At 39.8% G+C, this 27,476-nt stretch overlaps 7 protein-coding genes across 7 annotated transcripts in view; 1 reads left to right on the top strand and 6 right to left on the bottom strand.

The window, feature by feature from the left end:
- Positions 1–40: 40 nt before the first annotated feature.
- LOC117573788 (UDP-glycosyltransferase UGT4-like) lies at positions 41–2,034 on the bottom strand. Its single transcript, XM_034257195.2, has 2 exons — positions 1,761–2,034; positions 41–1,532 (listed from the first exon to the last, which is right to left on the bottom strand). The coding sequence occupies exons 1-2, from the start codon at positions 2,005–2,007 to the stop codon at positions 199–201; spliced, it is 1,581 nt and encodes a 526-aa protein (XP_034113086.1). The 5' UTR covers positions 2,008–2,034; the 3' UTR covers positions 41–198.
- Positions 2,035–2,621: 587 nt separating this feature from the next.
- On the bottom strand, positions 2,622–4,628 carry LOC117573790 (UDP-glucosyltransferase 2-like; the record flags this gene model as incomplete). The annotated part of the gene is made up of 2 exons (XM_034257197.2): positions 4,355–4,628; positions 2,622–3,907 (listed from the first exon to the last, which is right to left on the bottom strand). Coding segments are annotated over exons 1-2 (1,533 nt in total), but the record flags the coding sequence as incomplete, so codon positions are not given.
- A 382-nt stretch (positions 4,629–5,010) lies between these two features.
- On the bottom strand, positions 5,011–6,994 carry LOC117573787 (UDP-glycosyltransferase UGT4-like). Its single transcript, XM_034257193.2, has 2 exons — positions 6,725–6,994; positions 5,011–6,500 (listed from the first exon to the last, which is right to left on the bottom strand). The coding sequence occupies exons 1-2, from the start codon at positions 6,969–6,971 to the stop codon at positions 5,167–5,169; spliced, it is 1,581 nt and encodes a 526-aa protein (XP_034113084.1). The 5' UTR covers positions 6,972–6,994; the 3' UTR covers positions 5,011–5,166.
- Positions 6,995–7,266: 272 nt separating this feature from the next.
- Positions 7,267–9,229, bottom strand: LOC117573786 (UDP-glycosyltransferase UGT4-like). The gene is made up of 2 exons (XM_034257192.2): positions 8,953–9,229; positions 7,267–8,746 (listed from the first exon to the last, which is right to left on the bottom strand). Exons 1-2 carry the CDS (start codon positions 9,197–9,199, stop codon positions 7,410–7,412), a joined length of 1,584 nt encoding a protein of 527 aa, XP_034113083.1. The 5' UTR covers positions 9,200–9,229; the 3' UTR covers positions 7,267–7,409.
- A 343-nt stretch (positions 9,230–9,572) lies between these two features.
- On the bottom strand, positions 9,573–11,076 carry LOC117573789 (UDP-glycosyltransferase UGT5-like). Its single transcript, XM_034257196.2, has one exon. It carries the CDS (start codon positions 11,029–11,031, stop codon positions 9,847–9,849), a length of 1,185 nt encoding a protein of 394 aa, XP_034113087.2. The 5' UTR covers positions 11,032–11,076; the 3' UTR covers positions 9,573–9,846.
- Positions 11,077–12,195: 1,119 nt separating this feature from the next.
- LOC117574476 (UDP-glycosyltransferase UGT4-like) lies at positions 12,196–14,006 on the bottom strand. The gene is made up of 2 exons (XM_034258314.2): positions 13,733–14,006; positions 12,196–13,529 (listed from the first exon to the last, which is right to left on the bottom strand). Exons 1-2 carry the CDS (start codon positions 13,977–13,979, stop codon positions 12,196–12,198), a joined length of 1,581 nt encoding a protein of 526 aa, XP_034114205.2. The 5' UTR covers positions 13,980–14,006.
- LOC117573791 (uncharacterized) overlaps positions 13,371–27,476 on the top strand; it is a 46,935-nt gene continuing 32,829 nt past the window's right edge. Inside the window, exon 1 of the mRNA XM_034257198.2 lies at positions 13,371–13,535. The gene's annotated coding sequence lies outside the window, so the exon portion shown is untranslated. The remainder of the gene's footprint in view (positions 13,536–27,476) is intronic.

Raw genomic sequence — 27,476 nt, 5'->3', positions numbered from 1 at the left:
AAAAAGTTAAACAAAGGGCCAAAATTTACATACATATAAGTGTTATTAGCTATTAATATATATAATAATATTAAAAGAGATTGCGTTTCTAGCTGGGCATAATGAGTGCATAGAGATCGGTAACAATTACAACAATGAACTATCATATTAACTTGTGCGTTTAACGGTTAACGGTAAGCAGAGTCTCACTCTTTCTCTTCATATAGATGTGTAAAACACCGATGGCGCCTCGGCAATTTTTTGAAACTCTTTCAAAAAGAAGTTTATAGCAAATATGCAGGCGAAGAGAACAACTAATCCGGAGAACGCAATACGACCAAAGAGTATCGACAATATGTTGAGTTTATAGTAAGGCACAAAGGCCATGTCGTGATCCGTCATTCGCATATGCGGAGCTCCCTTATGCCTTAGTACATATTCTGTCCACCAGATGGCTCTCTCGAGGGCTGTCGTTGGTTGGTCGCGAAAACGCGTCGACAGCTCCTTGGCCTTAAGAGCATATATGGGATTCTGCAGAAGTTCTTTGATGTTATTCGTCAGCAGTTCCACTGTTAAAGTGTTAATATCCAGTTTACGAGCCACACCCATCTTTAGCATGCGCTCCACATTGTCGAATTGATCGAAATATATGGGCAAGGCCAACATAGGCACTCCTGAGTGTGCTGCCTCAGTGGTGCTCAACAGTCCGCCATGTGTGATAAAGAGCTTCATGTTCGGGTGATCCAGCAGCTGACGCTGCGAAGCCATGGGACTCAAGAAGACGTTATCCGACTTGTTGACCATCGTGTGCTCTTCGTGCTTCCACACAACTCGCTGCTTCAGCTGTGCAAAGGTCTGCATCATCTTTTGTTCCATATTTTTGGGCAGCCATCTGTTCAGAATCTCCATGCCCATGGAAAAGTAAATGACGCCGTGCTCCGCCCCATTAACAAAGTCCAGCAACTCCGGCTCGAGCGGTTCACTGGGTTCAGCCATATGCATTCCCGCCACCTCGATAACATTGGGCACATTGGAGCGAACACGACCGAGACTAAAGTGCTGATTGATCATCATCAGAGAATAACTTGTGCGTCGCTCAAGTAAACGCGACGTTGGAAGTTGAAAGTATCGTGTGAACAGTTCCAGTTGTCCAGGTAAAATAAGCAATCTATCGATCAACCATTCCTCGGATATGTAAATCCAATTGTTCCATTTATCCAACAGCGAATCACCTTGAGAATAGCCCATTGGTTGTATAGGTCTGTAAATACTTGGCGCCGAGTTTCCAGCCAGATGATCAGTTAGCCAAGAAGAACCAAATGTCGACAAACCAACGAGGGAGGCACTAAAGTGCTCTGCGAATCCAATAAGCGCATCGGAATACGTTGGCTCTACGACAATCATGTCGAAATGCTCGGATTTATCTTGTAGCAACGATTGCACTCCTGAGTCACTGAGAATGGCGTGTGACATGTTGTAATGAAAGCTGGAGGCTACTAAAGATTCCTTCCATTTGCTGTACAAGCAATCTGAATAATCAAAGTTCATGACGTCTGCAAGTAAGCCAAATAATATAATATTAATGTAGCTATAAAAGGCGTCTCTAATGTACACTCGTGCAATTATGAGTACAATTCAATATTTTCAATATCGATAAGACAAGCTTGTGCTCGTTTTACTGATATGAACTTTACGAGCATTAATTGCCGTCTGTACACGAGTTGGGTTGTTGCGTCTAAGAATAACATTCCCCTTAATTTGGAAGTATCTTGTAGACTTACGTTCTATGATCCGATCTAGACCAGCAACGCGAATGTGGCGTACGTTCTCAATGTCCGGTAGAAGTTCTTTCGATGAGATGATAGTTACATTATGTCCGTTGTGTACTAGAGCTTCGAAATACGGTTTAACCACTTTGTAGGGAGTACCAAAAGTGTATGAAAATATTCCTAGAATATTTTCCGATTGCGTTGACCGCGTGTACAAAACAAGCGTGAACAAAGCGACGAAAACTTGAGCAGTCTTCATGTTAAACTACGTCTGTTCATTGCGATATCCGATGGTCAACTAACTTTTTAACTACGCTGCGAGCTCAGTCAAGTGGCAATCTTATCATTTACCACTTGCAATTGATAAGCAAAGGTACAACAATCAAACTACAACTCTTGCGCTCTCTTCGAGTTTATTCGCGAATGAGTGTCGATAAAATTTCTAGTGTCTGAGGTGAGCCATCACTTCAAATGGTTGTAGAACACATTATCCATTATCTTTGTTTATGGGATTTCGTTTATCAACGGCAAACCTTTTAAAATTCGCTTTTCATTGTTTTGCTTTGACGCTGCAGGTTAGTCAACTCCTAACAATGTTTTGCTTATTCCAAAGTTTATGTTAGAATGATTTACTATACATAATTTACAAACACTTTATTAATGGAAACTTTAAGAAAATGATTAATAACATGTTTATATATAAATGATGTAAAAACTATAATCGTATATACACATATGTCACTCACTAATTAATTGAGATTGCATTTCGAATCGGAATGATAATAATTTCAACTATGAACTATCACAACTGACTTTCACTTTTTCTCTTCAAATAGATGTATAAAACGCCAAAGGCTTCAAAAGGCGCCAAAGCTTCTTCCAGATGAAATGTACAACAAAAGCACAAGCTAGGACAACAACAAATGCCGAAAACGCAATGCGAGCAAGAAGGACCGAGAATATATTGAGTTTATAGTACGGCGCAAAGGAAATATCATCTTCTGCCATTCGCATGTGAGGAGCTCCTTTGTGCCTTAGTACGTACTCCGTCCACCACATGGCTGCCTCCAGTGGAGACGTTGGTTGATCGCGAAAGCGTTTGGACATCTCATTTGCCTTCTGAGCATAAATAGGATTTTGGAGCAATTCCTTAATATTAATCATCAACTGCTCCTCTGTCAGAGTGTTGATATCCAACTTACGGGCTACGCCCACCTTCACCATTCGTTCCACATTGTCGAACTGATCGAAATAGATGGGCAAACCCAGCATGGGAACTCCCGAGTATGCTGCCTCGATGGTGCTCAGAAGACCGCCGTTTGTGATGAAGAGCTTCACGTTGGCATGTTCCAGCAGCTGACGTTGAGGTACATTGTGACTCAAGTAGATGTTTTCTGACTTATTAAGCATCGTGTTCTCTTCGTACTTCCACACGACTCGCTGCTTCAGTTTTGAGAAAGTCTGCAGCATCTTTTGTTCAATGTTCTTCGGGAGCCATCTGCTAAGAATCTTCATGCCCATGGAAAAGTAAATGACGCCGTGCTCCGCACCATTCACAAAGTCAAGTAACTCTGGCTCAAGTGGCTCACTGGGCTCAGCCATATGTATGCCGGCCACCTCGATAACGTTGGGCACATTGGAGCGAACGCGACCGAGACTAAAGTGCTGATTGATCAACATCAGGGAATAGCTTGTGCGTCGCTCAAATAAACGCGACGATGGCAGTTGAAAGTATCGTGTGAACAGTTCCAGTTGTCCAGGTAATATAAGCAATCGATCGATTAACCATTCCTCGGCTATGTAAATCCAATTGTTCCATTTATCTACCAGAGAATCTCCATGAGAATAGCCGATTGGCTGCACGGGTCTATAGACACTTGGTGCCGAGTTTCCAGCTAAATGATCGGTCAACCAAGAGGAACCAAACGTGGACAATCCAACCAAGGAGGCATCAAAGTGCTCTGCGAAGCCAATAAAAGCTTCTGAGTGCGTTGGCTCCAAGACGATCATGTCAAACTTTTCGGATTTATCGTGTAGCAGCGATTGCACTCTTGAATCGCTGAGAATTCCGATCGAAACGTTGTAATAGAAACTGGAGGATACCAACGATTCTTTCCATTTGCTGTATAAACACTCTGAAAAATCAATGTTCATGACATCTGTAAGTAAGCAACAATTTTTTATTTTTATTTTTAGGTATAAATACGTCTATAATGTTTTTTCGAGCAATTCATATATTTGAAATAGCGATAAGACAGGTTTATGGTCTGTTTACTGATATGAACTTTACGAGCTTATAGTAAATAGCTGCACAGTGGCTCGAGTTCGGAAAATTCGCTGCGAAAATCAAATTTCGATTTGCTTAAATCGCCAGTTCAACAATAAAGTCATCAAGCTATTTACTTGACACCTTTTAAGAAATTTATTAATTTTTTGTTTTGTAAAATAAAAAAGAAGTCCTCAAAGCAGAAAGTTAAAAACATGACTCTGAGCAACCTTTTCGGCTAAGCTGTTTTTCGTGATTGAAAAGATCAATTTATGTATTTAAAGAAAACTACCCACTGAGAATAACCTTCGTTTTTATTGAAAAGTTATTTGAGACTTACATTCTATGACCTGATCTATAGCTGCCACACGAATGTGTCGCACGTTCTCGATGTCCGCTAGAAGTTGTTTCGATGAGATAACAGTCACATTGTGTCCGTTGTTTACTAGGGCTTTAATATACGGTTTAACCACTGTGTAAGGCGTACTAAAAGAGTACGCGAATATTGCCAGAACATTTGCCGATTCTGTTGAACGCGTGCACAGGACAAGCGTGAACAAAGCAACGAGAATTTTAGCTGTTTTCATATTGCACTGCGCCCGCTAATGGCAATATCCGACGGTCAACTAACTGTGGAACCACATTGCGTGCTCAATTTAATGGTAATCTTATCATTTACCACCACTAATTGATAAGCAAAAGTACATCAATCAATCTACAATTCGCGCTCTCTCTTCGAGTTTATTCGCGAATGAGTGTCAATAAAATTGCAGCACATAAACCATCAGTACAATTTGTTTTAGAAAACATTTCTCCTTAAATTTATTTAAGGAATTTTACCTATCAATGGCCAACTCTTTTTTTATTTAATAAACGAATAACTCGCTGCATTACTTTGTCTAGTTTTGCCTTGACATCGTTGGTTACTAATTTTTTAAACAAAGTTTTGCTTTTCCCAAAGTTAAATTGAGAATGAAATATTAGAATGTATATATCTTCTCTTTTATTTTTATAATGAGCATACTTTACATATTGATGATAATTATTTCTTAAGGAGATTACGTTGCTTAACATACATAATGAGTGCCGAGACATCGGAATAGAAACATAACATTACCTATGCTTCTAACTATTAACTCACTCTTTTATTTTTTAATTAGATGGGTATAACACCGAAGGCGTCTCAGCATTTCTTTGAAACTCCTTTAAAAGGAAGTTCACAACAATAATGCAGACGAGGAGGACAACGAACGCAGAGAACGCAATGCGACTGAAGAGTACCGAGAATATGTTGAGTTTATAATAAGGCACAAAGGCCATGTCCTGATCCGTCATTCGCATGTGGGGAGCTCCCTTATGCCTTAGTACGTATTCTGTCCACCAGATGGCGCTCTCAATGGGACTTGTTGGCTGATCCCGGAAGCGCTTGGACATCTCCTTGGCTTTGAGCGTGTAAATTGGATTCTCTAGCAGTTCTTTGATATTACTCATCAACTGCTCCTCTGTGGGATTGTTAATATCCAGCTTACGAGCTATGCCTACCTTCACCATACGTTCTACATTATCAAACTGATCAAAATAGATGGGCATGCCCAACATGGGAACTCCCGAGTATATTGATTCGATGGTGCTAAGGAGACCGCCGTTTGTGATGAAGAGCTTCATGTTTGGATGTTCCAACAGCTGACGTTGAGGTGCTAAGGAAGTCAAGTAGACGTTATCCGACTTATTAGGCATTGTGTGCACATCGTGCTTCCACACGACTCGCTGCTTTAGCTGTGAGAATGTCTGGAGCATCTTTTGTTTCATGGTTTTGGGCAACCATGCTGTAAGAATCTCCATGCCCATGGAAAAGTAAATTACGCCGTGCTCCGCTCCATTCACAAAGTCTAGTAACTCTGGTTCGAGCGGTTCACTGGGCTCTGCCATATGTAAACCGGCCACCTCGATAACGTTGGGCACATTGGACCGAACACGACCGAGGCTAAAGTGCGTATTAATCATCATAAGTGAGTAAGATGTGCGTCGCTCTAATAAAAGTGATGATGGAAGATGAAAGAACTGTGTAAAAAGTTCAACCTGGCCAGGTAAAATAAGCAATCTATCGATCATCCATTCCTCGGCTATGTAAATCCAATTGTTCCATTTATCCAACAGCGAATTTCCATAAGAATAGCCCAATGGCTTAACGGGCTTGTAAACACTTGGCGCCGAGTTACCAGCTAGATGATCGGTCAACCAAGAGAATCCAAAAGTCGACAAACCAACCAGAGAAGCATTAAAGTGCACTGCGAAGCCGATGAGAGCATCTGTATGCGTTGGCTCTACGACGATCATGTCGAAGTGCTCGGATTTATCTTGTAGCAACGATTGCACTCCCGAATCGCTAAGAATGGCGTGCGACATGTTGTAATGAAATTTGCAGGATACCAAAGATTCCTTCCACTTGCTGTTAGACCACTCTGAATGATCAAACGTCAGGACAACTGTAAGTAAGTAAAATAATTGTGGCAATAATTAACCTCTCTAAGACATACCCGATTGATACGGAGTACAATTTAGTATTTCCAGTATCGTATAAAAACAATATCGATAAGATAAGTTTGCTTTACTGATACGAATTTTACAAGCTTTAATTACCGTTTATAAACGCTCTATTATGTTGGTTTTAAGAGGAATTTTCTACTAAACTTGGGGTGTCTAGACTTACTTTCTCTGAGCCGATCTAGAGCTCCAACACGAATGTGGCGCACATTATCGATGTCTGGTAGAAAACTTATTGATGAGATAATTGTCACATTATGTCCGTTGTGTACGAGGGCTTTGATATAAGGTATAACCACTTTATAGGGGGTACTAAAAGTGTATGAGAATATTCCTAGAATATTTTCCGCTTGTGTTGAACGCTTGCATATTACAAGCGTCAATAAAGCAACGAGAATTTTAGCTATTTTCATGTTGTTCAACACCCGCTCATGACGATATCCGACGGTCAACTAATTCTAGCACTACACTTTATGTCGCACCTTTTGGTAATCTTATCACTTACCTGCAAATGATAAGCTAAGTTCAAAAATTCAACTCTCACTCTCGTTCTCTCTTCTTTTTCAAATTTCAAAGCAAATTTACTCTCATTGTTTTGTTTTGACGCTGCAACAATGTTTTGCTATTACCAAGTTCAATGCTGGCGGTTAAAACCCGCAGAATTTAAATTAAGATAGAGCTAACATTTTTTTGAATACTTTGGTTTCGTTGTATGGCGATCAAGTTTATTATACTTAAAGGAGTTTTTAATTATTAAATGAGATTACAATTTTTACTGGTCGTGGATAGCAGAATGGTAGCAATTACCGAATCACATTACACTTATTACTAACGATATGAACTCTCTTTCTTTATATAGATGTGTAAAACAACAACGGAGGCTCCTCAGCGATTCTCAGAAACTCCTTCAAGATAAAGTTCCCAACAATGACGCAGATGAGGAGAACAAGGATTGCAGAAAACCCAATACGACAGAAGAGTATCGAGAATATGTTGAGTTTATAATAAGGAAAAAATGCCATGTCCTGATCCCTCATTCGCATGTGAGGAGCTCCCTTGTGCCTTAGTACATACTCTGTCCACCAGATGGCTGTCTCAATGGGACTTGTTGGCTGATCGCGAAAGCGCTTGGACATTTCCTTCGCCTTGAGAGCATATATGGGATTCTGCAGCAGTTCCTGGATATTATTCATCAGCTGCTCCTCTGTGAGAGTATTGATATCCAGTTTACGAGCTAACCCCATCTTTACCATGCATTCCACATTGTCGAACTGATCGAAATAGATAGGCAAGCCCAACATCGGCACTCCCGAGTACACTGACTCGATAGTGCTCAACAGTCCGCCATGTGTGATGAAAAGCTTCATGTTCGGATGCTCCAGGAGCTGACGCTGTGATGTCATGGGACTTAAATAGATGTTATCCGACTTATTGAGCATTGTGAGCTTTTCGTGCTTCCACACAACTCGCTGCTTCAGCTGTGCGAAGGTCTGCAGCATCTTTTCTTCCATGTTCTTCGGGAGAAATTTGTTAAGAATCTCCATGCCCATGGAGAAGTAAATAACACCGTGCTCCGCTCCATTCACAAAGTCCAGCAATTCTGGCTCAAGTGGCTCACTGGGTTCTGCCATATGTAAACCAGCCACCTCGATAATATTGGGCACATTGGACCGAACACGACTTAGACTAAAGTGCTGATTGATTATCATTAAAGAATAGCTTGTGCGTCGCTCGAAAAAACGCGATGATGGAAGTTGAAAGAAGTGTGTGAACAGCTTCAGCTGTCCAGGTAAAATAATTAGTCTGTCGATCATCCATTCCTCGGCTATATAAAACCAATTGTTCCACCTATCCATCAGTGAATCACTATGAGAATAGCCCATTGGCTGTATGGGTCTATAGATACTTGGCGCCGAGTTTCCAGCTAGATGATCAGTCAACCAAGAAGAACCATACGTCGACAAACCAACGAGGGAGGCATTAAAATGATCAGCGAACCCAATAAGCGCATCGGAGTTCGTTGGCTCCAAAACGATCATGTCAAAGTGCTCGGATTTATCTTGTAACAAGGATTGCACTCCTGAGTCGCTGAGAATGCTGTGCGAACTGTTGTAACAAAAGCTGGAGAACATTACGGATTCTTTCCATTTGCTGTTTGACCATTCTATATAATCAAAGGACAAGGTATCTGCAAGTAAGTAACTCATTAAGTGTTATTTGTAGCTATAATTAGTGTTTTTTTTTAACACTTTTGAGCAATGTTGAGTACAATTTTACAACAAAATCGATAAGACAAATATGTACTCATTTCACTGATATGAACACCACGTGCTTCGATTGCTCGTGTAGCGTGAATACTCATTCCTTTAAGTTGGGTACAATTTCTTGACTTACGTTCTATGAAGCGATCTAAAGCTGCAACACGAATGTGCCGAACGTTCTCGATGTCCGGTAGAAAATTTATCGATGAGATTATTGTTACGTTGTGTCCGTTGTTTACTAGAGATTGGATATAGGGTTTAACCACTTTGTATGGGGTACTAAAAGTATATGAGAATATTCCTAGAATATTTTCCGATTGTGTTCGACGCGTGCACAGGAAAATCGCGAATAAAGCGATGGCAACTCGAGCAGTTTTCATATTGCACTACGTCCATTCATGGCAATACCCGATGGTCAACTAACTTTTTAATTACGCTGCATGCTCAGCCTTATAGTAATCTTATCATTTACCCATTGCTATTGATAACAGTAGGTAAAATAATAAAATTCGCTCTCTTTTCAAATTTTATTTGAGAGTCAATAAAGTTTTGTCTGAAATGAGAAATTATTTCAATTTGGTTGTGATACAAATTTTTTCTTACCTTTGTTTCGGGGTTGCGCTTATCACCAGCAAAGCTTTTTCATTGTTTTGTTTTGATGCTGCCGGCTCATCTCATAACAATATTTTGCTATTCCCAAATAGAATATGAATTAATATAGACCCGTCCATAAAGAAGTGAATAATTGTTTTATTTCAGTTATAAATTATAACTTTGGCTTATGTATTTGCATATAGTTTTATTCCTGCTAGAAATGCATTAAAAGTTTCTGTCCACAGTAAACATACTTATGTAAAAGATAATAATTTCAAAGCTAGATTTTTGGTATCCATTATACTTAAAGAAGTTTTTAATGTCTAAATGAGATTACGATTTTTACTGGGCATGGATATCGGAATAGTAACAATTCCAGTTGTGAACTATCACATTACTTGTATGACTAACGATTACCTCTCTCTTCTTTTCTTCAAATAGATGTGTAAAACATCGAAGGCTCTTCAGCGATTCTCAGAAACTTGTTTAACATAAAATTAACAACAATGACGCAGATAAGGACGACGAGGATTGCAGAGAACGCAATACGTCCGAAAAGTATCGAGAATATGTTAAGTTTATAATAGGGCACAAAGGCCATGTCCTGATCCGTCATTCGCATGTGAGGAGCTCCCTTGTGCCTTAGTACGTATTCTGTCCACCAGATGGCGCTCTCAATGGGACTTGTTGGCTGGTCGCGAAAGCGTCTGGACATCTCCTTTGCCTTGAGAGCATAAGTGGGATTTTGGAGCAGTTCCTTGATATTATTCATGAGCTGCTTCTCTGTCAAAGTGTTAATATCGAGTTTACGAGCTAAACCTGTCTTCAGCACGCGCTCCACATTATCGAACTGATCGAAATAGATGGGCAAGCCCAACATCGGCACTCCCGAGTATATTGCCTCGATAGTGCTTAACAGACCGCCATGTGTAATGAACAACTTTATGTTCGGGTGCTCCAAGAGCTGACGCTGCGATGCCATGGGACTCAAGTAGATGTTATCCGACTTATTGACTAACGTGTGCTCTTCGTGCTTCCACACGACTCGCTGCTTCAGCTGTGCAAAGGTCTGCAGCATCTTTTGTTCCATGTTCTTAGGGAGCCATCTGTTCATAATCTCCATGCCCATGGAAAAGTAAATGACTCCGTGCTCCGCCCCATTCATAAACTCTAGCAACTCTGGCTCGAGCGGTTCACTAGGCTCTGCCATATGTAAACCGGCCACCTCGATAACATTGGGCACATTGGACCGAACGCGACCGAGGCTAAAGTGCTGATTGATCAATATCAGGGAATAGCTTGTTCGTCGCTCAAATAAACGTGACGGTGGAAATTGAAAGTACTGTGTAAAAAGTTCAACCTGTCCAGGTAAAATAACCCATCTGTCGATCATCCATTCCTCGGCTATGTAATTCCAATTGTTCCATTTATCCAAAAGTGAATCACCATGAGAATATCCCTTTGGTTGTACGGGTCTGTAAACACTTGGCGCCGAGTTTCCAGCCATATGATCAATCAACCATGAGGAACCAAACGTTGACAAACCAACTAGGGAAGCATTAAAATGCTCTGCGAAGCCGATGAGAGCGTCTGAATGCGTTGGTTCCAGGACGATCATGTCGAAGTGCTCGGATTTATTATGTAGCAGCGACTGCACTCCTAAGTCGCTGAGAATGCCGTGTGACATGTTGTAATGAAAGCTGGAGGCTACTAAAGATTCCTTCCATTTGCTGGCTGACCACTCTGTATAATCAAAGGTCAATACAACTGCAAGTAAGTAAAATAACTGTAGCTATAATTTTCGTCTCGAAGAAAGACTCAAGCAATTCAGAGTACAATTCAATATTTCCAGTATCACTTGAAAGCAATATTGATAAGATAAGTTAGTGCTCATTTTACTGATACGAACTTTACGAGCATAAATTGCCGTCTATACACGCGTATCGTATTTTGATTCTAAGAATAACATTCTCTTTAATTTGGGGGCTTCTTCTAGACTTACGTTCTCTAACTTGATCTATAGCTGCAACACGAATGTGGCGCACGTTCTCGATGTCTGGTAGTAAATCTACCGATGAGATGATAGTTACATTATGTCCGTTGTTTACTAGGACTTGAATATACGGTTTAACCACTTTGTAGGGGGTACTAAAAGTATACCAGAATATTCCTAAAATATTTTCCGATTGTGTTGAGCGCGTGCACAGGAAAATCGCGAACAGTGCGACGACAACTCGAGCTATCTTCATATTGCACTACGTCCATTCATGGCAATATCCGATGGTCAACTAACTCTTTAACTACGGTGCATGCTCAGTCTAATGGCAATCTTATCATTTACCCACTGCTATTGATAAAGCAATCAAATTCGTTCTCTCTTCAAATTTTATTCGCGAATGAGTGTCAATAAAGTTTTGTCTAGAATGAGAAGTCATGTCAATTTGGTTGTAGTACAAATTGCCCCTTATCTTTGTTAATGGGGTTTCGCTTATCACTGACAAACCTTTTTCATTGTTTTGTTTTGACGCTGTTGGTTAGTCAGCTCTTAACAATGTTTTGCTATTCCCAAGTTAAATACTGGCGCCTAAAACCTGCAGAATATAAATTAAGATAGAGCTACAATTTTTAGAAAACTTTGTTATTGCTGTACGCTAATCAAGTTTATTATACTTAAAATAATTTTTAAATGCTAAATGAGATTACGATTATGGATAAATGGATAATAATTACAGAATCACATTGCAAGTATGACTAACGATATTAATTCTCTCTGCCTCTTTCTTTAAATAGATGTGTATAACACCGAAGGTTCTTCAGTGATTCTTAGAAACTCTTTCAAGATAAACTTCACAACAATCACGCAGATGAAGAGGACGAGGATTGTAGAGAACGCAATACGACCGAAGAGTATCGAGAGTATGTTGAGTTTATAATAAGGTACAAATGCCATGTCCTGATCCGTCATTCGCATGTGGGGTGCTCCCTTGTGCCTTAGTACGTATGCTGTCCACCAGATGGCGGTCTCAATGGGACTTGTTGGCTGATCCCGGAAGCGCTTGGACATCTCCTTTGCCTTGAGAGCATAAATGGGATTTTGGAGCAGTTCTCTGACATTATTCATCATCTGCTCCTCTGTGAAAGTGTTGATATTCAGTTTCCGAGCTACGCCTACCTTCACCATTTTTTCCACATTGTCGAACTGATCGTAATAGATGGGCAAGCCCAACATCGGCACTCCCGAGTATATTGCCTCGATGGTGCTTAGCAGTCCACCATGTGTGATGAAAAGCTTTATATTCGGGTGCTCCAAAAGTTGACGCTGTGATGCCATGGGACTCAAGTAGATGTTATCCGACTTATTGAGCATCGTGTGCTCTTCGTGCTTCCACACGACTCGCTGCTTCAGTTTTGAGAAAGTCTCTAGCAACTTTTGTTCTATACTCTTGGGCAACCATCTGGTTAGAATCTCCATTCCCATGGAAAAGTAAATGACGCCGTGCTCCGCTCCATTCACAAAGTCTAGTAACTCTGGCTCGAGTGGTTCACTAGGCTCTGCCATATGTATTCCCGCCACCTCGATAACGTTGGGTACATTGGAGCGAACCCGACCGAGGCTAAAGTGCGTATTAATCATCATCAGTGAGTAAGATGTGCGCCGCTCTAATAAACGTGACGATGGAAGTTGAAAGAAGTGCGTGAATAGCTTCAGCTGGCCAGGTAAAACAACAAATCTTTCGATCATCCATTCCTCGGCTATGTAAATCCAATTATTCCACTTATCCAGCAGCGAATTACCAAGAGAAAATCCCACTGGCTGCACGGGTCTATAAACACTTGGCGCCGAGTTACCAGCTAAATAATCAGTTAACCAAGAAGAGCCAAATGTCGACAAACCAACGAGGGAGGCATTAAAATGCTCTGCGAATCCAATAAGCGCATCGGAGTACGTTGGCTCCAAAACGATCATGTCGAAGTGCTCGGATTTATCATGTAGCAACGATTGCACTCCTGAGTCGCTGAGAATACAGTGCGACACATTGTAATAAAATATGGAGGACATTACGGATTCTTTCCATTTGCTGTTTGTCCATTCTGAATAATCAAATGACAAGGCATCTGCAAGTAAGTGAAACGTTAAATACTAATTCTAGCTATAATTAGTGTATCTTAAACACTTTTGATCAATTCTGAGTACATTTGAAAACAAAATCGATAAGATAAATATGTACTCATTTTACTGATATGAACTTTACGTGCTTTGATTGTTCGCGTAGCGTGAATAATCTCCCCTTTCATTTGGGGACATTTTCTTGACTTACGTTCTATGAGCAAATCAAGAGCTGCAATGCGAATGTGTCGCACGTTCTCGATGTCCGGTAGAAGTTCTTTCGATGAGATAATAGTTACATTATGTCCGTTGTGTACTAGGGCTTCGAAATACGGTTTAACCACTTTGTAGGGGGTACTAAAAGTGTACGAGAATATTCCTAGGATATTTTCCGATTGCATTGACCGCGTGCACAAAAGAAGCATGAACAAAGCGACGAAAACTTGAGCAGTCTTCATATTTAACTACGTCCGTTCATGGCGATATCCGATGGTCTACTAACTTTTTAACTACTGTTTATGTGCTCAACCTAATGGCAATCTTATCATTTACCACTTGAGTTTGATAAGCGATGGTTCAACAATCAGTCTACAACTCTCGCTCTCTGTTCGAGAGAGTGACAATAAAGCTTTGCCTGTTATCTCTGCATGTTAGATTTCACTTATCTTTGATTTACCTTAATTTGTTTTGGCACCAGAGGTTAATTATTTGTTGGTGTGTTCCCTAGATGAGTCAGCTCTTAACCATTTTTGGTATGTGGCCAAGTTGGATTTAATTAATTTTGAATACTGGCGCTCAAGTCATAGTTCTGTCTCTATCTTTAGCACACCTTTTATCTCTTTCGCACAATTTCAGAGTATATTTATTTCACCTGCCTTGTCTCCCTCACTTTTCTATGAACTGCGCATGTCGCAATTTTCGCCCTCTGTTATGAATTTCTGAATTTACTTGAAAAACTCGCAGGATATAAATTTAGATAGTGGCGCCCTCTAGCCTGCTGATAATGTACTTTACTTTGGGATATCCTTTACAGAGATATGTTAACAGAAATTTCATTTCTGTTTTGGGTAGGAACTGGGTAAAAATCCTAATATCGGGAATAAAAAGGCAAGTTAAGGTTTCGGATTTGCTGAACTTTTTCCTCACCCAAATATAATTTGTAAATAATTTATTAATGCAAAAATTATAGTTTCTGAAAAATAATTGTCTATACATATTTAGAAGGAAAAATTAAGGAAAAAAGGCTTTGGTAAAAAATATAAAAGTGTTCTCTCCTCCCCTTAGGTCGAAGGGTATTTGCTTAATATATCTTCATAAGTATTAATTTTCAACAATTGGCTTGTTTTTGGGATGTTTTATTACACCTATCAGTTTCTTTCAAAGTTTTCTTATCCTCACACAAATATTCTTTATAAATATGAATAAATGTGAGTGAAGGGAGTATAATAGAAAGCAATGTCTTTGCTAATTGCAGAGAGTTTTGCAAGTGCAATTAGCTATACCCGAAACTCTTTTCTTTTTTTTTTGGAAGTGGGAAAATGGTGTTGGAAAGGCCATATATTTTGATTCACCTCAGATGCATGCACTATAAATGAAACTGTGCGTTTTATATTTTGACTATAACTCAAAGTGCATTTCGGGTGGAGGGACGAGAGTTGCCTGCAACCTTTTTGTGTGTCGGCAGAATAGGTGTGTGCATGCTTTTTGCACTGACTGTGTGTGTGTGAGAGTGAGTGCATGAAGTTGCCTCTCAAACATGCATGTGCCACATGAACAGCATTCCGAAAATGTGAAGCAGCAGTTGTTGGAGTTGATTCAGGTTGGGGTTGAGGTTGGGTTTGGGTTTGGAGTTCGTTGCTGCAATGGGAGATGCATCCGCGCCTGGCAGCCCAAATTAACTTAACACTCATAAATCAGCGTTAAGGGCGACCGCAAAAGCGTTGCATAAAAAATAGTTATGACGCTTATTTTTTTCGCAGCTTTTTTTCTGTTAGCGCTGCGAAAAAGAAACAGAAAACGAAACCCGAACTGCAACTGAAACCGGGTAACAACAGGGCAAAGTGAAACAACTGGCAACTAGCGACTGGCAACTGGGATGATGCAGTTCGTCAATTCGTCAGCAGCAGAGTTGCATGCACCAAATAAACGATACTCATAAAACGGCTGCGTTTGCATTGCCCCAACTTGATGAGTATCTTCCACCTCATTCTCCTTTCCCCCGTGACTCCTTTGACTGCCAATGAAACGGCTGGACAATTTCGTTTGCTGGACCAAATGGCAGCTGTCATTCTTGGTAATCAAATTGTAGTGCGCAATTTGGTTACTTTTCTCACATTTTTTTGTTGTAGCATAGTTGTTGTAGGTTGCATAGATGATGGCTTCATGCAGCCATCATTTTTTATTCAACGTTTTGCACTAGCGATGAGTAATGTGGATAATTGAGTAAGTCGCGTAATCGCTCACTAAATGAAAACAGTTAACCGAACCGTTTAAAATGTCACTGTCAGCATTCGCAAACGCAATCGTATGAAATGGCAGCTCAAATCTCTGCAATATTTAAAAAGTTAATTAATTGAATACTTGCAACGCGCTTCCAATCATACTCAAATTTCGCAGCGATTGATGTGCTTTTAATGGACGCATCAAATGAAAGCCTGCTACAACAATAAATGACAATTGTGTGTTCGATTTAACGACAGACTTTCTCTTATTAAATATCCAATGCAACAGCTGGTTGTGTCCTAAATCGATGACAGTGAGTTTCCATTTAAAGCTTGGATTAAATCAAGCAAAATAATGAAAGCGAATTAATGACTTATTTTCGATTTAATATGCTACTGGTTCTACCCTCTAATCTTAGGGTAAAAGGGTATTACAACTTTTTACTTTGGTATATTTTTAGTATTTGCGTGATATATTTATTTGGTATGTTATTAGTATTTTTGCGGTATATTCATCATAGGGTAGAAGGGTATTATAACTTTGTACTTTGGTATATTTTTTGTATTTGTGTGGTATATTAATTTGGTATGTTATCAGTATTTTTGCGGTATATTCATCATAGGGTAGAAGGGTATTATAACTTTGTACTTTGGTATATTCTTAGTATATTGTGGTATATTAATTCAGTATATTTTTAGTGTTTTTGCGGTATATAAATGTAGAATATTTTGAATTTAAATTCGTACTGTTTTACTATTATTCCAAATGGGTAGCGGGTATCTTACAGTCGAAAATTCAACATAGCTTTCTTACTTGTTAAAGTCGAATATTATACCGAAAACAGCTGCTGTCTGTCCAATTACTCAGCAACATTTGGTTAATAAAGCAGTCAGCGATGAGAAGAGAAGAGTTTGCGAGATCTAAATACAATTTGCATTTTCATTAAGTAACCTTTTCGCAAAGGGGTTTTCCCGCCGGTTGAGGATGCTTTTAATTATCTTAATGCGGCAACTGAGCGTATGTGCCACATACTTTGACTTTGAACGGTGTGTAAATCATTCAGGCAGACGTTAAACTGGGTGTCTGTGTGTGTGTGTGTGTGTTGTCGCATTGCATTAAAAGCAAAACATTAAAATGCTTGCCAACTTACGCCGGCAGGTGTCGCCAGCGTGATAATGTCAACAGAGGAAACAATAAAAGCCGCAGTTGTCTTTTACTTTTGCTGCGGGATACGTGGCACGTCAGGATGCATGCCACGCCAGCGAGTGAGTGGAGGAAGCGCCACGGCAAAGCAAAAGGACGCTGCTTCTTCTCTCTACACAAACGTTAACTGTATCAGTCGCATTTATTCACATACGTGCTGCTGTTCTTTATTGACTGCAGACTCTATCCAATTTATAATTTACATTCTATATCAGACAGAGTTGTGTGGGAAGGAAACGTAATGTACTCCTCTCTCTCTTTCTCTTGGTTGATAATTGAATAGCAAAAACAATCTATTATGTTTAATCAGCCACGCTTTTACTTTAATTCAAATTCCCCGAATTTCGAATATATACAAATGTCCCTTTACCGCAAAAGGTCTGTCTCCGCTTTCCTACGTTTCTCTCTGCCATCAATTCGGGCATCAAGCGCTTTACGGCAAGCCACTGACAGGTGTCAGACTTAATAAATTACATTGCAATTTGGCGCCTGCCCGTCTTTGTCTTCATAAATGAGCCTCAGTGCTCTGAGTCAGTCTAGTATTTTTCATCGTTTTGTGGCTACTTTAATATAATAGGAAGAAACAGCTGTGTTGCGTGGGTGCCCGCAAAATTCCACTCTGGGGGCAATGAAAATTTATATGTCAAGTTGGAGCACAACACAACACAACAGAGCAGAGCTGAGAGCAAAAGTTGCAGAACAACTGCGTTGTGGCTTCAGGTTATTTCACATTGGGCACAATAATACTATGAGAGCAATAACAATATTATCCAACAGCAGCAACAATGACAACGCAACGCAACTGGCACAAGGCTAATGCAAACTAATGCAAAATTCACCACACAAAAGCTGAACTCTGCCGGCATCTGGCTTAGAAGTAGAAATAGAAATAGGAATCAGAATCAGAGAGTCGGAGTCAGAATCAGAATCAGAATCAAAATTCGTATAACGAGAGAGAACTCTAGCTGCGTTGTGTGCTGTGGCTGCTGTTTGTGGTTCTTGCTCCCAGCGGTGCACTGTGTTGTCAGTGTTGTTGTTGTCAGTGTTGTTGTTGCCATTACGTATGCGCTCCACAAATGCAAATGTGATCTGCAAGGGGTTAAATGTGTCAGCTGCGGTTTCGCCACGTGCCTGTTTGGGCTGCCAAGTTTTTAATTGTCAGAAACAAGTTGAAATTAGCTGCAGGAAATCTTCAAAATCCCATAAAATGAACGCAGAGATGGTGAAAACAAGTAAGGAAGCTACATAGCACGACTATGAGATACCTAAAACATTGCGATATTATTCGTAAAATATACCAACTAATATACCACAAAATACTAAAATATACCAAAGGTAGTATTTAGTATATCGTTGAAGAAAACAAGTAAGATAGCTACATAGCACGACTGTGAGATACCCAAAACAGTGCGGTATTATTCGTAAAATATACCAAATAATATACCGCAAAATACTAAAATATACCAAAGGTAGTATTTAGTATATCGTTGAAGAAAACAAGTAAGAAAGCTACATAGCACGACTATGAGATACCCAAGAGTGCGCTATTAATCATAAAATATACCAAATAATATACTGCAAAAATACTAAAATATGCCAATGGTTGTATTTAGTATATCGTTGAAGATTCATTCAAAATATAAAATTGAGCTCAAAATACTCATCCAATGGGTAGCGAGTATAAACACACAAAAGAAGGCAGACAGACAAAGAGAGAGAGAGAGAGAGAAAAAGAGAGCAAGTTTTCATTTAGCCTCGCGCGCTTTTCTCACTATAAATAAGCTCAATATGAGGTTATCGTTGTTGCTTTGTTAAGCAGCTGGCGGCGTTGCAGCTGCCAAATGGTGCAGCTTCTGCTCCTCCTCAAAGTCTCGAATGATCCCGTCGTCCAGCTTTTAAGCGTTCAAATATTTATAAAGCGAAAAACGTTATGTTTACACGCTGTGGGTCGTTTAGAGAGGTGCAAGCGCTGCTTGTTGCTGCTGTTGTTGCATTTAAGTGCTGCAAATGAGAGTAAATGCAAAGTAAAAGTGCTCGAGTGGCTGAAAATGTGTTAACGCTGACCTGGCTACCTCTCAACTGTCGCCAGTCAACGTGAATGTCGCCTTAACATGACTTTAGTTTTGGGTTTCTAGTTCACTTAGTCTCTTCTCCTGTTACGCATCATCAGCTGAGGTTCGTTTGAGACACATTTGTGCAAAGGCTGGATTTTAATTAAAACCATCATTAAATATGGCGTGGAGCAAAAAGGCGTAAGCTTCACTTTGGCTGCCAAAGGCGGCAAACAAAGGAAGCTTGCATTACAAATATTGCGTATGCGCCGCGTTGCCGCGCTGCCACGCTGCCAGTGCACTATTTGCCTTTATAACAAACTGTCTGCGAGTATAGACAGTGACAGCATTGCGGTATTAAGACCTCAGCTGAAATGATTACATGCCTGTTTAGATTTGTCAGTCGACAGCCAACAGAAGTGAAGCGAGAGGCAGGCAGGCAGGCGGGCAGCAGGCAGAAGAGGCGTTGGCTTCTCTTTTGATTTACTGCCATGGCTGAGGGAAGACGCAAGTCGAGTCGAGGTTGGGTGCTGGCTGCCAGCTCATGCATTTTACACTTGATAAATGATCAAATTAGGCAAAGAAAGCGGCAACTTGCATATGTATGCTACATACAAACTCTGCGTGTGTGTGTGTTTGTGTTGCCTTGTTGATGTTGCAGCTTGAGGCTGAAGCAACTTCTGCAGCATTGTCCCGACGCTGGCGCTGGGGCAGCCACGGACTATGAATAAGTAAGATTCTAGCGCTGCTTTATATGCGTTGCATGTCTTGCACTTTTGCAGCTGCCGCGGCTGCTGCCGCTGCTTTGCTTTTGCGGCTACTTGCTACTGCTGCCGCTGCTTAGGTTGTGGCATCTTCTCGGGCTTGTCTTTCGCTCTGCTCTGTGTGCGCATCGTGTTGCATGGCTCTAAACTATTTGGAAACATCATGCACGTTTTCATTTAGCTGAGTGCATGCAACTGCCTCGAAGCAGCAGCTCGAAACCTTGTCTACATTTCGCAACTCACTTGCCACAGGGCAGAAGCACAAGCACAAGCATGTTGCCAGTTCAAGTTGCTCAAACTATGGCTTAAATGTTGCCATTGACTGCTTGCGCTTAGACCCATAATTTCCAATACATAAATAACGATTTTAATGCCAGTCAACATCTATCCATTTGCATCGACTGGCAATTAAGTTCATAGTGCTGATTTAAGCAGATGTTAATTTCCCCTTTCAATATTTCATTTTCAATTGCTTACTGTTTGCAGTTGTCTGCAGTCTGCAGTCTGCAGTTGCTTTGCCGGGCCAGTAATTTCCTAACTAATTGCAATAATAATAGCCGAAATTATTCGAGCATTTCTGTAAACTGACCTTACAATTACTGCCAGCAAAATTCTCCCTCTAGGCAACATAGATAGCCAGTTAATTGCATTTCCAAGACTCTTTAGTAAACAACAGCAGCAAACTTCTGCAGCTAATATTCATGTGAAAATCAATTATTAAATGCAGGAAAGCAGTGCCTGCAGATTTGTTCTTTAAAAGTCGATCAAAATTTGTGCTACCTTTGCAGGGTTTCAAGCACGTGTTTGCAGGTTGTTATACCGGCTACTCATAGGGTAGAAGGGTATTATAACTTTGTGGCAAAAGGGTATCTCTTCATATTATTTATCAGGGGTAAACATCTAAGACGACAGTCGGGTCATAGTTGCTGTATCTGAAAATCTAGTATATTTTGAACTCTATGGTATATTTTGAATGTAGTGATATATCGATATACTTAATATACCATATTCCAGTATTTTTCAGTATATTAATTCGATATATTTTTAGAATATGGTATATGGTATTAATTTAGTATATTTTTAAAATATGGTTTTATGAAAAATGGGTAGCGAGTATCTCAAAATAGATCCCACTCGACTGTAGCTTTCTTACTTGTTTAAGAAATTATTTTAAAAGCGTATACTGCTATCGGATCGTATTTGCTTTGGCTGACAATCTGGAGTACAAAATATACTCCATGGTATACTTGGTATGTAGTACTATTTCGATATACCATTCGGTACACTTAGTATTTTAATGGCATATTAATTTGGTATATTTTTAGAATATGGTATATCAATTCCGTATTTTTGTAGAATATGGTATATTTTTAGAGTATGTTTTTATTGAAGCCGTATATTATGGTATATTCGAATATGGTGTATAAATTTTATACATTTTTTTATTTAGAATATGGTACTGGTATATTTTTACAATGTGGCTTTATTAAACGTGTGTAGCGGGTATCTTCCAGTGAAGCCTTGTTGAATGTAGCTTTTTTACGTATTTTTCTATTGTTTTGCAAAGACTTTGTGTAGGACGCTCGTAATGAATGCCAGTTTCCAGACACACCGAGGAGGGTTCAATGACCATATTAGCATATAGGTTTCAGTACTTCACATAGTCCCTAAATATATAGTACTTATATATATGAGTTAAATGGCTGCTGTTGAATTTATTTGCGGTTGACGTAACGCCCACTGCTGCTGCTGCTGCTGTGTTATGTTGGGGTGGAATTTTTATTGCCGTTGACAGGCGTGTTGCAATTGCAGTTGCAGTGGCAGCAGTTGAAATTTATGCCGCTTCAACACAAGGCATAAATTAAATTTAGAAGCGAAAATCGTTTCCTCTTGTTGGGCACTCGCTTGCTCGCACTATTAGTCAGCTAGGAGAGAGGGGCGAGAGTGGCGGTAAAGTTGCGCATTATAAAAACAATTTTGGCAAGTTTTTGCGCCAAGTTTCGAAATGATTCAATTTGCCGAACCGCCGACCCAAAGTTTTCGCAGGTACCAGCTGCAGCAGCTGCTGCTGTTCTACTCTTCTACTGTTGATGCTTCTTTCTGCTTCTCCTGTTGCTCACTCAGACTGCGAGACTACGAAACTCAGCTACGCGGCTGGAACGAACGAATCCTTAATTGCTCGCGGCAGGCCACAAACAGACCCCGGCTGGCAATTAGTTCAGTTGCTGTTGCTGTTGCTGTTGCTGTTCAGGAAGCCGCGAGTCGCGAGTTGCTTTAAATATTTAATACTTTTTCATTGTTGCACATTTGTTGTAGTCAGCGCAAAAGAGGCTTTTTGCTACTATCTCTCTGTGCATTAATGATTCTCATATGATTATGCGATATTTAATTACGTATGAGTGTCATATATAATGATTGTATTATTTATGCAAAAATTAAAATGGCAAAAATGAAACATGGCTTTCAATTTCCGTCCTGTGCAAACAGCTTTAATAGAAGGGTTTATGCTTCGCATTTTTTTGTTGTTTTTGTCGGTTTGCTGTTTATGCTTTAACTGGCAATTGTTGTGCACATCATAAACACGTTTAACCGCAGCTTGACATCTGCAAACAATACAAACACGCTCCCACATTCACACGCACACACACCTCTCACTCTCACTCTCTGTCCCTGCTTTCCCCTTTGGAGCTTTGCTCAGGTGGCAAATATTTAAAGCTCGCTGCGAGTTATGCATGTCAATGGCTTTGACTGTCTGCGGTCTGTGACAACAACATCGCGATTCGCGCCAAGTCAGCGCTGAGGCAAGCAGCAGGAATGCCGCTGCGAATTCCGCTTAGAGCCTCAAATAGCTGATCAGCTTGTCAGAGGAGGCGTATACGTAATGTGACAAGCGTATCTATATTTATGCGCTCAATCCAGAGCAGCCATGAGCTATATTTAGCTAAGTTGGGTGTAAATAACAATGCGTTTTATTAGCTAACAAATTTGATTAAATTAATCCCTGATTACACTTGACTTTAATTTAATATGTTTTCCCCATTATTAATAGTAGTTTTCCTCTTTTTCGTCGTTGGCTGACAACTTTATAATATCCCCCTTCATACGCATTTTATGGGTATCAAACGGGAAGAAGAACATTACAAACACACACGTGCTCACACACTCACGCACTTTCTCATATAATTTATGGAGTATGCTGTGCTACTTAGTCGCAGCTCCTCTTTGGAGACGATGGATGCAAGCGCATATTAAAGGTTCTGCGTGTTTGTGTGTGTGTGTGTGTGTGTACTCGAGTGTGTGTCACAGGCGAGTCGAGTTGAGTTGAGCAGTGTCACTCACTTGAGTGCCCCTGCCACTGTGCGAGACCATCAGTCATCCAAAACAGAGGAGAACATAGCAGAGGGTTCCTGTTAGAGTATATGACATAAAGACAGACAGACAGACAGAGACAGCGTGCCGCCTGCTGGCAGCTTCTAAACACTTTAAATGTAATTATTACTGAAATATTCTGCACTTAACAACTCTCGATTTAAGTGGCCAATTTTGATGCGTTTTTCTTGTCTCACTTTTCGCTTAATTCCCTCAACTGTAAATTGAAGCTACTTCTCGAATTGTCGCATCAAATCCTGATGCAATCGAATTGCTTTACCACTTGTCTTGAGCCATGTTAATAAAACTAACCACAAGTCCCCAGGCAATCGAATGTGCGAGTGCGAGTGCGTTGCGTTGCGTTGAGCACTCGTCGTCTTGTCGTATAACATACGATAGCTTGTATTACCACGCCAAATATTATACTTTTCACAATTTCGAAATTCGTTTTTCGCTTTTCGTTTTTCGAGTGGCGCACGGAATATGAAAAATAGAAAAGTTCGACACAAAATCAATAAAAGCAATTGGTACTTTACCCATGGGGGAGAGCAGAGGAAGAAAGTCCCCTTCAAGACAAAAACCCAGCCACAAATTGAATGACTGACAAATGCACTTATATTGGTCTAAGCTAAGCATTGCATAAAGCACGACGACGGACGACGACGAAACACATGGGATTTGCATACGCAACAAGAAAACCGAACCGAACTGAACTGAACCTAACTGAAGCCACAACAATAGATGAAATAAAACACAAGACGCAAGACGAAGCGAAGCATTCCTGAAAGCTATCCAATATTTGCACAGCACACACACACACACTCACACATGTAAATACAATATATGTACACATACTTTCATACACTACAAATTTGTGCGCTTAAAAGCATGCTATGATAATGTAAGCGAGTGTTGTTTGTGTGTCAAATAGCTATTTCAATGATTACACTAGTTTACACGGAGGAGTCGGTATATGTAGCTATGTCCGTCAGTTTGTATGCCCGTCTGCCTGTCTGTCCATGTGAGACACTCGCTCTGAGAGACTATAAGAGATAGAGCTATAATTGACTATCTGGTATATATAATATATTTGGTATAATTTGCATATCATCAATATACCAAATACATTCTTTGGTATATTTTTAGTATTTTTGCGGTATATTAATTGGGTATACTTCAAAATTTAATATGGTATATTTTACATGTAGTACTATATCAATATACCAAATATAAATTTTAGTATATTTCAGTATTTTTGCGATTTATTTATGTGGTATACCTTAAAATAAATACCGCACTGTTTCTGTTTTCCATATATAACATGACAATCTTGTATATTTTGCATATATTACTCTATCAGTATACCAAATACAGCCTTTGGTATATTTTTAGTATTTTTGCGATATATTTATTGGACAGATTTTAAAATTTAAAATGGTATATTTAGCATGTAGTACTATATCAATATACTAAATATAGTTTTGGTATATTTTTAGTATTTTTGCGATATATTTATGTGGTATATCTTAAAATAAATACCGCACTGTTTCTATTCACCATAGTTCAAAAAGGGAGAGAATCTAGTTCAGTTTACGACTTGTCTGTATCCTATTATTAACTATAGTAAATACATAAAAATTGTGCTAAAGGGCTTACGAGTATTTACAGTATATTTTTAATAATTTTTCTGGCTGTACGAAGTAATTACTTATTAAAAGCGGGCATGCCCCTCGGGCTCTGGGCCAATCAGAACAAAGAGTAAGGCGAAAGAGACCCGCAAGCCGCAATGTGAAATATTTATTGTAAATGCAAGTAAGTGTGTGTGTGTGTGTGTGTGTTTGGGTGTGAGTGTGAGTGTGTGCAAGTGGGTCCGAGTGTTTGTATGGGAAAGATAATAACAAACATTTTTGAAAAGAAGTTTTGCACATAATAAATAACTACAAAATAAAAGCAATGCACCATAAGGACACAGTGAAAAGGGCATAGAAAGCGTGGGAAGTGGATGAGGATGAAGAGAGTGGGAGTAGAAGGAAAAGCAGCTCGTATTTTTAATAAAAGCAAATAAACAGCAAAGTGACCATAAAAGCTTTGAGGACGCGCTTGGGTTCTGCACAGCGTTTGCAATATTAAAGCAGAGCAGAGAAATCAAGCCGAGACCGAGAAGTAAATAACGCTGGCTAAGACGAAGCGCTGAACCAGCCAGCGGGCAAAAAGCAGCAGGCAGCAGCCACCAAGCAGCAAGTAGCGAGCAGCAGGCCAAGAAAAATGAGGAAAAAATACAATAAAATAAAAATTACTGAACCGAATGCATCATAATGTTTACGTCAGAAGTGGACAACATGAAATAGCTGCTAGACGAGGCTCTGAATACAGCTGGCAACGTTCAGTTCAGTTCAGTCCGAGAGAAAACCAAGCAAGCAAGCAGGCAGGCAGGCAACGAGGCGGCTAAGATGCAGTCCCCGGGCAGCTAGCTAGCGTGTTGTGCTCTTTGTTCCAGGCAACTGCAGGCAACAGCCTGTGCGATATTGTTGGCCAAACAGAATGGGAAAGGGAAAATGTGCAACGTGCACACACTTCACATAATTGTAAAGGCTGCTGTTGCTGTGTTGTGGCTTTAGCTTTGGCCATTTCTGCAGTTGTGGTTGTTGCTGCTGTTGTTGTGTTGTGGTTGCGAATCATTTTAAATTGATTATGAGCAGAGAAAGAAGTAAAGAGAGACAGAGAGAGTATTGGCTGTAGAGCATCAAAAGTCAACCACTTGACTGGCAGTCCGTCTGTCCGTCTGTCTGCCTGCCTGGCGTATACTTAATATTATTGAGCCAGCTCAAAAATGTAATATGTTTTAAAACGATATCGTTGATATGCTGAGAAGTAAAGAGATGGCTGCATATAAAGGAATTAGCTAAATTGGCCAACTGATGGCAAGCTTTTGCTTTTCTGCACTTGCAGACAGAAACATTTTGACACTGGTATTTATAGCTGTTTAGAGCAATTGTCTGGCCTGCCTTTCATGCAGTTTGACAGCGGAGAGCCGAGCGGAGGAGTTTGTCGTTTTCACAGGTAAACAAAAGTTTGAGAAGAATAACATAAAGAAAATCCGAGCAGAAGGCTTTTAATGTCACCGTTCGGTGAGTGGTTTTCAGCAAGGGTTTTCTCTCGCTCTCTTTTTTATACCCGCTACCCATGGGGTAAAAGGGTATTATGATTTTTTGCCTCCAGAAAATTAATGTAACAGGCGAAGACCCCTTAAATATGTATATATTCATCATAGGCTACAATCGGGTCTAAGTTGCTTTGGCTGACAATCTGGTATATTTTGCACTCTATGGTATATTGGTATATTTTGGATGTTGCACAAATGTAGAATTTGGTATATTTTTAGTATTTCACGGTATATTATTTTGGTATATTTTGAGTGTAGTAGTATTTAAAAATACCAAATATATACTTCGGTACTGACAATATGGTATGTTTTTCACTATATGGGAATTTGGTATATTTTGGATATTGTACAAATGTATAATTTGGTATATTTTTAGCATTTAACGGTATATTATTTTGGTATATTTTGAGGGTAGTACTATTTTGATATATTTTGGATGTTGTACATCCACGATATTTCACGGTATATTATTTTGGTATATTTTGAGGGTAGTGCTATTTTGATATATTTTGGATGTTGAATTTGTAGAAGATGTAGATGTTTTAGCATATCATGGTATATTATTTTGGTATATTGTGATGGTAGTGCTATTCCAATATACCAAATATATACTTCAGTATATTTTAAGTATATTTCTGTATATAAATTTGGTATATTTGCAAATTATTACCGCACGGTTTTGCTTTTATTCAAAATAAGTAGCGGGTATATCACAGTCGAGCACACTCGACTGTAGCTTTCTTGTTCTACATTGTATATTCAGTTATATATATATATAAGCTATAGAAGCCAAGTTGGCCGAGGTTGAGGCAAAGTTTTAAATGCGCTAAAGCCTAAGCATTTGTGAAGCGCCACAACGAGCGAACGAACGAACGAACTGGAGGCAGCGGCACTTGAAGTTTCGCAGCTGCGGCTTTAGTGCTTGCCTTGAAAATTTGTTGCATGCAACTGCACTTGACGCCA

This window comes from Drosophila albomicans, chromosome 2R (genome assembly GCF_009650485.2).
Source record: "Drosophila albomicans strain 15112-1751.03 chromosome 2R, ASM965048v2, whole genome shotgun sequence".
NCBI classification, from domain to species: domain Eukaryota; kingdom Metazoa; phylum Arthropoda; class Insecta; order Diptera; family Drosophilidae; genus Drosophila; species Drosophila albomicans.
Note: the sequence above shows the minus strand (reverse complement) of the source record. Positions and strands in the feature narration are given on the sequence as shown.

Excerpts from the sequence above, each read along its gene's own strand:
- LOC117573789 (XM_034257196.2), bottom strand. The coding sequence starts at position 11,031 with ATGATCGTCCTGGAACCAACGCATTCAGACGCTCTCATCGGCTTCGCA.
- LOC117573788 (XM_034257195.2), bottom strand. The coding sequence starts at position 2,007 with ATGAAGACTGCTCAAGTTTTCGTCGCTTTGTTCACGCTTGTTTTGTAC. Across the intron at positions 1,533-1,760 it reads TCTAGATCGGATCATAGAAC|ACGTCATGAACTTTGATTAT; the intron begins GTAAGTCTACAA and ends GCTTACTTGCAG.
- LOC117573787 (XM_034257193.2), bottom strand. The coding sequence starts at position 6,971 with ATGAAAATAGCTAAAATTCTCGTTGCTTTATTGACGCTTGTAATATGC. Across the intron at positions 6,501-6,724 it reads TCTAGATCGGCTCAGAGAAA|TTGTCCTGACGTTTGATCAT; the intron begins GTAAGTCTAGAC and ends ACTTACTTACAG.
- LOC117573786 (XM_034257192.2), bottom strand. The coding sequence starts at position 9,199 with ATGAAAACTGCTCGAGTTGCCATCGCTTTATTCGCGATTTTCCTGTGC. Across the intron at positions 8,747-8,952 it reads TTTAGATCGCTTCATAGAAC|ATACCTTGTCCTTTGATTAT; the intron begins GTAAGTCAAGAA and ends ACTTACTTGCAG.
- LOC117574476 (XM_034258314.2), bottom strand. The coding sequence starts at position 13,979 with ATGAAGACTGCTCAAGTTTTCGTCGCTTTGTTCATGCTTCTTTTGTGC. Across the intron at positions 13,530-13,732 it reads TCTTGATTTGCTCATAGAAC|ATGCCTTGTCATTTGATTAT; the intron begins GTAAGTCAAGAA and ends ACTTACTTGCAG.